General features: G+C 32.4%; 1 protein-coding gene across 2 annotated transcripts; it reads right to left on the bottom strand.

Moving 5' to 3' along the window:
• Positions 1-414: 414 nt before the first annotated feature.
• On the bottom strand, positions 415-2,267 carry LOC110922528 (protein FAR1-RELATED SEQUENCE 5-like). 2 transcript variants are annotated; one of them, XM_022166821.2, is made up of 3 exons: positions 1,683-2,267; positions 1,497-1,577; positions 415-878 (listed from the first exon to the last, which is right to left on the bottom strand). In XM_022166821.2, exons 1-3 carry the CDS (start codon positions 1,738-1,740, stop codon positions 550-552), a joined length of 468 nt encoding a protein of 155 aa, XP_022022513.1. In that variant the 5' UTR covers positions 1,741-2,267; the 3' UTR covers positions 415-549. The 2 variants fall into 2 exon arrangements, with proteins under 2 accessions (XP_022022513.1, XP_022022514.1); XM_022166822.2 differs by having other exon boundaries at positions 1,497-1,571.
• Between the last annotated feature and the right edge of the window lie 6,848 nt (positions 2,268-9,115).

The following is a 9,115-nucleotide window of genomic DNA, read 5'->3' as shown; positions in this document are numbered from 1 at the left end:
AAAATGTACAATTTCTAATACATGGGTAGAAGTCATTATAGCAAACAAACACATAAATCTTATAAAGATCTAATACATGTACATTTTCTAAGATAAATAAAAAAAATGAAATTATGAACCTTCAACATCTTCAAAATCTTCAATACCCGGTTATCAAACTCTCATGTCAGACTTATCGCCAAGATCCGGTCACTCTAATACTTCAAAATTAAACTCTCAGATCCGGTCATCCTTAAAAAATGAAATTATGAACCTCCAAACCGGACTTCTCTCAAAAACCCACCACACTTTCCGGAAAAAAAAGTGTTGATCTGTGGATTAACAAAACGTTTAAAATAAAAAAAAAAGTGTGATATGATTCTAACCTTGTTTACATTTTCGGGGGATGTATTTAATCTATAACACGCATGGATATAATGCAAAAAATATAATACAAATCCAGATCCATTACATCTTCGTTGCACAATTATTCTTGAACCACAATGTATCTAGATCAGTTGCACAATTATTCTTGAACCACAATGTATCCAGATCAGTTGTATCCAAACCTTACTTGTTAGTGTGATAAGTCGCATCAAAAGCTAACACATCACCAAACACCTCATAATTTATCTTAGAAATTTCGTCTGCCCAAAAAATTGACCTCAATTGCCCTTTCTCAACCACAAAGTCATAGTAAAAGTCTGGTAAGCTCTCTGATCTTTCTTTCAAATGATCTATAACAAATTGCGCATCACGGTCACCAATATAAAGCCTAACCGACTGGCTCCAGTCCTTAAAATCAGTTGGCGTGCCACGTACAATAGGAACATTAGGACACCACATTCTAGTGCCATTGGGTGTGTGGTGAACATAAAATTCCTCATCCGGCTGAATACCTACAAAAAAAAATAGTTATAACAATAGGAACATTAGGACACCACATTCTAGGCTTGCATATCTATATCATAAAAGTGAAACTTTAAAAAGGTCACAAGTCTTTTACAAAACATTGCATTGTTACTAAATTTTAATAAGTATGAGTTAAAAAAAATTACTTGTAACATGAAACCTAACAACTGATGCATTTTTTAAATGTGGCCAAAAGTGTAACCTCAAATATTTTTAACTGAGCCATTTTTAACTTCCAGGAAAAAAATATAAAAACTTATCTCTTAAAAAAAATTCGGGACAGAATAAAAAAATTGTATTGTCAACACATTTTGGTACAATGGAAAGAAACATGGTGGTGCATTTTTTTAATGTCACCAAAAAGTGTAGATGCTGGTGCATTTTTTTAGGTGGCCCAAAAGTGTAACCTCGAATGTTTTTCCCTTCCAAAAAATATAAAAACTTAATTCATAAAACAAACTTTTTAGGATAGAATAAAATAAATAGCATTGTTAATACAAGTGTAACCACACATGTTTTTACCTTCTAAAAAATATAAAAACTTGTTTCATAAAAAAATACCCTTAAAGAAAAAAAAATACATGCTTTCAGATTAAAAAACTGACCTGTGGATAGCAACTCTGTGAAAGTACAATTCTGAACACCATCCTCATCATCATTGGTGCCATTTAGATGCAGATCTGAGGCTTACACATGAAAAAAAAAACGAAAAAAAAATCAAGAAGAATCCGATCAAAATCTAAACAAGAAAACCATAATATGCACATGTACTCGTATGCATCTGGACTTACCAGAATCGCCCATGTTCTCGTTTTCAGGCTGGAAAACTTCATCTGCTGAATAAAACATACTTGATCTTCATTTTTTATAACAATCATCTTCTTTAAACAAAATGCATACTTTTTTCCATGGATGAGCACATAGACCATAGTGATGATGGTGGTTGTTCGATTCTGATCCGATGGTGGTTGTTCAAATTCAAAACTGGGTGGTTGAACCAAAATAACCACCACTACACCCTTCTTAAACCAAAATTGCACCATCGAATCGCATTTGATCTTCATTTTTTATAACAATCATCTTCTTTAAACATAATGCATACTTTTTTCCATGGATGAGCACGTAGACCATAGTGATGACGGTGGTGGTCCAATTTAGATCCGATGGTGGTTGTTCAACTTCAGATCTTGGTGGTTGAACCAAAAATCATCACCGATACACCCTTCTTCAACCAAAACCGCACCATCGATTCCCCTCACCTCACCTGAACAACACCATACCTTCATCTCCTTGAAGAAGTGAGATTCGGAAAAAAATGAGATTTGGATATGAAAAATATTTTCTTAAAGAAGTGAGAGAAAAAAAGAGGGAGAGAGAGAAATAAAGAGTTGTTGTGTGATGGGCTATAAAGAAAAAGTCAAGATATAATAAATGTAAGTTCTCAAAAGCACATGGGGACAACAAACTGGCAACATAGAAAAGGGGAGGTGATGGTTGGGATGGCTGACATGCAGCTGATACACTTTCTGGACCTTTGTAAAATGACGCATCTACCCTTCTCATCATCTTTGTGTAGACAACCATCCATGTGATGTGGCTGAATCTTAGCCACACATGTGGGTTTCTTGGGTTTTCTCAACTGGAGTGGGTTTTCTCATTATAATTAGCCTATATATATATATATGGAGCCGCTAGAATGAGAACCACCTCGAGTTGTAAGAACCGCGAGAACTACACCCCACGGAGCGCCGTTCGCTATGATTTTTTTTTACAAGTAGATGTGTATATTATAAACACAGCCGTAAAAAATCATGGCGAACGGCGCTCCGTGGGGTGTAGTTTTTTACACCACAAGTTTGGTGAAAAAAAAAGAAAAAAGAAAAAAAATTAAAAAACACCAAACTTGTGGTGTAAAAAACTACACCCCACGGAGCGCCGTTCGCCATGATTTTTTACGGCTGTGTTTATAATACACACATCTACTTGTAAAAAAAAATCATGGCGAACGGCGCTCCGTGGGGTGTAGTTCTCGCGGTTCTTACAACTCGGGGTGGTTCTCATTCTAGCAGCCCCCTATATATATATATATATATATATATATATATATATATATATATATATATAGGATTAGGTTCAAACGTGAACATTTTCTCCAGTGTGAACTGCGTGAACTTATCTGAGCCCTTGATTTTGTAGATGATAGATCTTAGATCAATGGCACAATTGTAATTAAAGGTATAATAAATTTAATTTAAATTTTAATCTAAAGGGTAAAATAGGGAACTTTTATATTAAAGATATGGAAACTAATTAATTTGTAATCCCCTAAAATCTCTGTATCAGTTTCAAGAATTAAAATGTGATTTAATTTGAATTAGTATATATACAACCTATGTGAGACCCTATGAGATCGACACCATCAAAATCACTCGAAAAACCCTCTCACTCTTTCTGTTTCGATAACACCATAACTCGCCGGAGAAGTCCGACGCCGTCGGAGAAGACGACCGGACATCGAAGCGCATCGGAGTTCACCGGAGAAACCCGAAGTCACGACGGAACCACTTCCCTTCTTTTTGGTACATTCCTTTAGTTACTGTTCTTTTAATCCTTGTTTCCTTTATATAAAAGAAGCCGCACGAACTCACTGAAAGAATACGTCGGAACAAGAAGAGTCGTCGGAGTTTACGACGGAACCCGACCCGCTACCAACTTTCGTGTTCGGTATAACCTTCTGTTCCGTCATTTTGTTTTGTTTTTATTACATACTAGAAACTATTACAAGAATCTAAGAAGCCTTGAATTGAACTAAAATCAATGGTTAACTGGGTATTTCGGTTTGGATAAAAAATTAGATGACGATGCCAGTTATTTCACGTTTTAAGAAAAACAAAAGATAGAATATAACAAAGTTGATATAGTGGTGTTGGTTTTTTATAAACAAACCAGTGGTCACGGGTTCGACCCGGCCACTCATGTTTTCGCTCCAGTTCGTTTTTTTGGTTCTTTTATAAAATGGAGAAGATGAGCATTAACAGTAACTAGACTTTAATGCAAATACAATTATATCCCTTTTCCTTTTAAACCCATACATTCCATACCGTTTATAACTCTTCTTATTTTATTTATTTATTATTTTTTTCTTAAACATTTAATAATAACATTGTGTATTAGTTTTAATACAATTCCTTTTCAGTAATAACCTGTCAAATCAACCGTTTACATGTTCATAAAACCTTATATCAGTAATATGAATAATTAAAATTTCTATTATAATTTCTTTTAACATTCAATGTTAATAGTAAGTTAAATTATATTATAATACTTAATTAAATTGTAAACGTTAGTGATTATATTTAATCTACAACTTGTAACGAGTCCGTTATGTGTTTAGGATAATCGTTCTCATTCTCTAGGAATTTCTCAATCTTTAGTCGTGCGTTATTACAAGAGGTTGGCCGCCACGCCAAGCTATTCGCTATAGCGTAACGAGGTTGGCCGCCACGCCACGCTATTCGCTATAGCGTCCGCAACGGTCGCTATTGATAACTATGGGTGATATCGGTCTGTTTCATGTCGGCTAGGTTCTGATTTGCTACCGGTTTTAACGACTTAACCTGTCAATTGCATACGTGTATTTTGATTTTGCTTGTTTTTATGGTGATGTACACATGTGTATTCTGTTGCTTGCTCTTGTTTTAAGACGCTGTACACATGTGTATTCTGATTTTGCTTGTTTTTATGGTGATGTACACATGTGTATTCTGTTGTTTGCTCTTGTTTTAAGGCGCTGTACACATGTGTATAGCGTCTGTTTTTGTGATATCTCATATTTTTTTTGTGTATTGAATGTGTAAAGTGTATTGAATGTGTAAAGTTGTTGATGTACACTTGTGAATTATGCAAAGTACTAATTGCTGAGTTTTTTGTGTCATTTATAGGAGACGTCGTAAACGAGGAAAGTGGAGATGGAAGGTCGATAAGGATGATTCACGTATGAGGTCGATAAGGATGATTCACGTATGTTTGTTTGCTTGGTCGATAAGGATGATTCAGCATACAACGCGGCGAATAGTTGTAAAAGACTGTCTTTTTTATTTTTCCAATTATGTTGCGTTTATTGTTTTCACGAAACTGGAACTTGTAATTGTATGTTTTTTTTTTTGTTTGGCAAACATTATGGAAATTGTTATTTGTTTAATATAAAATAGGTTTACAAGTTTTGTTTATATCTATGTATTATGTAGCTAATTACACATATGTTCCATGTTGAGTACACATGTGTACTTTTCAATTCATATCAAAGTACACATGTGTATACCGTTGAAATATGAAGGATACGTGAATCTTAAAAATCATAATCTGAATTCTGGTGGTGAAATCTAAAAAATAAAAATGAAATAAAAGGTAATGTGGATAATGAATTTAAAATAGGAAAGATGTAACTTAATTCAATTATTAAAATAATGATTTAAATCTAATTTTTTATATAATTACAATCATACCCTTAACAACTAAAAAGGAAATCAATGGTCCAGATTAGTTCACGCAGTTCACGCAGGGGATTAGGTTCACGCTGGAACCCTACCCTATATATATATATATATATATATATATATATATATATATATATATATATATAGAGGCAGATAAAAATAAGCATGTCGCAATGGCATGCTCGGAATTTAATAAAACATTATAACTTGGAAGTTAGAAAATAGAAACAAAATACACTCAAACAATTTGAAACCTAAAATAATTGAGTAAGAATTTGAAACCTAAAATAATTGAGTAAGAGCTTCTGTCACGGAGTGATTCTTTAACTCTCGTGAGGCACTTAGAATACTTCTAAGTTAAGCCTTTTGATTGGGCTTGTTTAAGTATAGCAGCGGAAGTCTTTAGTTTGTGAGATCACAAGCACGATTTGTCGTGCAATACTAGTTCATGGTTGTCTATATCATTTTACAAGAAGTTGGGTGATTACAAATGAGAGCATACATGCCTATTTATACTAGTTCATGGATTTCATCATTTTACCTAGTGATTTTCGTACAATATTTTATAGCATGGTTTCTAGAGACTTCTTGCTGAAATATCAAGCATTTTGGGGACTTTTTTGACTGATCTAGATGGTTCTTTTGCTGCACTTGTGACCAGCCTTTTCTAAGCCATTCCATGATAATATTTTGGTGTTTTCATGAGCCTTCAAGAATGATCTAGAGAGTTCTTTGCTGGGACTTTTGGGGCTGAATTTCCAACCCATTCTAGAGAGTTCCGCAACTTTGTAGCTTGGTCTTTGAGACCAGAATTTTTTAGCATTCTCTGGAATGTTCTAGCAGCCCTTGGCGTGCCTTGAATAGCCCAGAAGGTTCCGGAATCGCGATTTAAAGATCTGATTTTTAGGCGGGTCGTGACAATTCACATTCTTTCCACCAAATCTAACATATAATTACACTAAAAACAACTATTTTCTCTGTTTTTTAATTAAATGATATTTTATACCTTTATTATTACCTTTTCCCTCTCATCTACTTTCAAAATATATTAAAAAGTTATAGAGGGTGAACAACGTCTCTCAAATATATAGATGAACAGTAACATTTTCTCTCTCCTTTACTCATAACCACTTGTTATAATTTAAAAACCTCCCTCACACAATTTCATAAAGAATTATATTTTATTATTATAAATACTGAAAAAGGCAAAGCGATGTAAAAAACTAAACCGTAAAATATCTTTGATAAAATATGCGTTTGTTTTTCGATTACTTGTACATTATTATTCACAACTTGATTTTGATAAAAATATATACTGAAATGTAGATAAAAATAAGGATGTAAAAGACTATAATTTAAAATTACCGGAGAAAAACAAAATAGTTTTAAATTATTTATCCCCTGGCCTTGTGTGTATATATACAAGGAAAATCAATGTAATTAAACGAGCTAATTTTGTAATAAATAAATTATTTGTATCAAGTTTATAACATCCATCATACTTTTAACTTATAAAATTAGCCTTTTTTATAACGAGATTGATTGTGAATATTGTCCGGTCGTTCTAGCCTGCCGTTATAAGTTATGCCAAAAAGTTCTTTTGTTTCAATATTCAATAAAATCAATACCCATATTCAAGAGGATGCCACAAGTAAATTAGACAATAAGAAGACAATGAAGGGGTTGGAATTAAAATAAACATTACATTACACTTTTCTTAAATGAATTAATAGCTTATCATTTGTGTGAAATTACAAATCATGGTGATAACTTGATAAAAAAAATGTCAAAGTGTATGCCTTTTACATAACATATAACTTTTATGTAATTCAAAGTTGAGAAAACACGTTGTAGAACTCATGAGAAAGTGTTAATGATCCATAATATACAAAACGTTAGTATTACATATAGGCAATCCACAATGTAAAAAAAGTTGTATTACATATATGTAATACATGATATATTGTATACATAAAACACAACTTTTTTTTCAATTTTATTTTTTGTATAATGCATATATGTAGTATATCCAAAAAAGTAAATTTAAAAACAAATATTGTTGCATATATGCAATATCATGTATTACATATGTGTAATAAATACTACATATGCTCATTGTAGACGACAAACGCTTTCCCATGCGGCCTGCAACGTGTTTTTGATGTAGTATTTAGTTTTCTCATTAAAAATGAGTTTTGTTATGATCCTCTTCATATATATAACACTAACTAGGATGAACGGTACTTAGATTTTTTATTAGTTTTTTTAATAATTATATTATTATTCAATTTGATTTTTCTTTGATAACTTACATACCGATATCGTGAAGATCAAATCGATACCGACTGAATATTGATATCAGTACTTGTTTTATCAGAATAAGTACAAGTATTCATTTCTTATGGTTTTTGATCAATGTAAAAAAAACAAGTTGATATCCTTTTGGGCATATCACCTTTTTTTTTGAGTTTTCTCTTTTGATTGCTATAACGAGTATCGATACCCTACTACCATACTGGTACCGTAATAAACCAAACCGATACCGTCCGATTTCATGTCATGTCACACATGGGATTAGATTTTCACTAGTTTCATATAATATGGTGCATAACTTTTTGTGATGTTGGGATTGGTCCTTATATAAATAGAACTCTGTGTTATCAATTAACTTTTGTTACTAAAAAGTGATTATAACAATCTACACATCAAATCAAATTTTGTGATGTTTGAAACAGAAAGAATGTATTATTAGGAATAACGTACAATATGAATTTTGTAGCTACAATGCCAAAATTTATCTGAATCTAAGGACAACTGGTCAAATAACAGGGTTTCCAAATTAAGAAAAGACATATAGTAGTAACTTTGTATGGCCCAAGATGAGAAGAAGGCTAGTACTTCCAAGGCAGCTATCTTTTAATTATTGGTAGTTATGCATTTGTAAACATCTTCTGTATTTTAAACAACGAAGGGTAGTACTTTTAAGACATCTATCTTTTATTTATTGGTATATTAAGCAACTAAGTTAGAACCCCGTGTATTACACGGGTTGATTAAATATATTTTTATATAATAAAAAAGTTACATCTTTAATTACTCGTGTATAACATGAGTTGAATAAGCATGTGTACTACACGGCTTGAATAAATATAATGTAATCAGTTAACACATACAGTCTTCAAAATACGTTTTTGGTAAAAAGAACTTTGATATACTATTTACATATTAGAACAATGTAATCAGTTAACACACACAGTCGTCAAAATACGTTTTTGGTAAAAAGAACTTTGATATACTATTTACATATTAGAACATTTTACTTTGTTTTTTTTTATTTTTCTATTATTAAGTTATAAACTTGTGTATTACAAAAGTCCATTAAATCCATTATTCTTTCCCCATTCATGACCCATTACTTTGTACCTAAATATTAGTTTTTATTCTTCCCTACTTAATACATGTAATCTCAATCAAGTAATCAAAACTAAAGAGGAGAACAATTACAAAAAATGATATGCACTTTTCAATTTGAATTCACATACAGAACTAACATGAGGCTGTCAACCTGCAAATATGGCTTGTTTGGCATTTAGTCAGCAAAACGCGGGATGGATCTCTCCTCCGAGTGGATGTTGATAGCTCGGAATGAAAAAGGGGCTTGCTCCATGTGAATGGCCCCATAAATTTAAGAGATCCAATTTTGTTTGGACTACATCTCCGGTGAAAAC

Source organism: Helianthus annuus, chromosome 9 (genome assembly GCF_002127325.2).
Source record: "Helianthus annuus cultivar XRQ/B chromosome 9, HanXRQr2.0-SUNRISE, whole genome shotgun sequence".
In the NCBI taxonomy this organism is placed as follows: domain Eukaryota; kingdom Viridiplantae; phylum Streptophyta; class Magnoliopsida; order Asterales; family Asteraceae; genus Helianthus; species Helianthus annuus.
The sequence above is the reverse complement of the archived record's forward strand: the minus strand, read 5'-3'. Positions and strand labels throughout refer to the sequence as shown.

Excerpts from the sequence above, each read along its gene's own strand:
- LOC110922528 (XM_022166821.2), bottom strand. The coding sequence starts at position 1,740 with ATGTTTTATTCAGCAGATGAAGTTTTCCAGCCTGAAAACGAGAACATG. Across the intron at positions 1,578-1,682 it reads CGAGAACATGGGCGATTCTG|CCTCAGATCTGCATCTAAAT; the intron begins GTAAGTCCAGAT and ends TTCATGTGTAAG. Across the intron at positions 879-1,496 it reads CACAGAGTTGCTATCCACAG|GTATTCAGCCGGATGAGGAA; the intron begins GTCAGTTTTTTA and ends TTTTTTTTGTAG.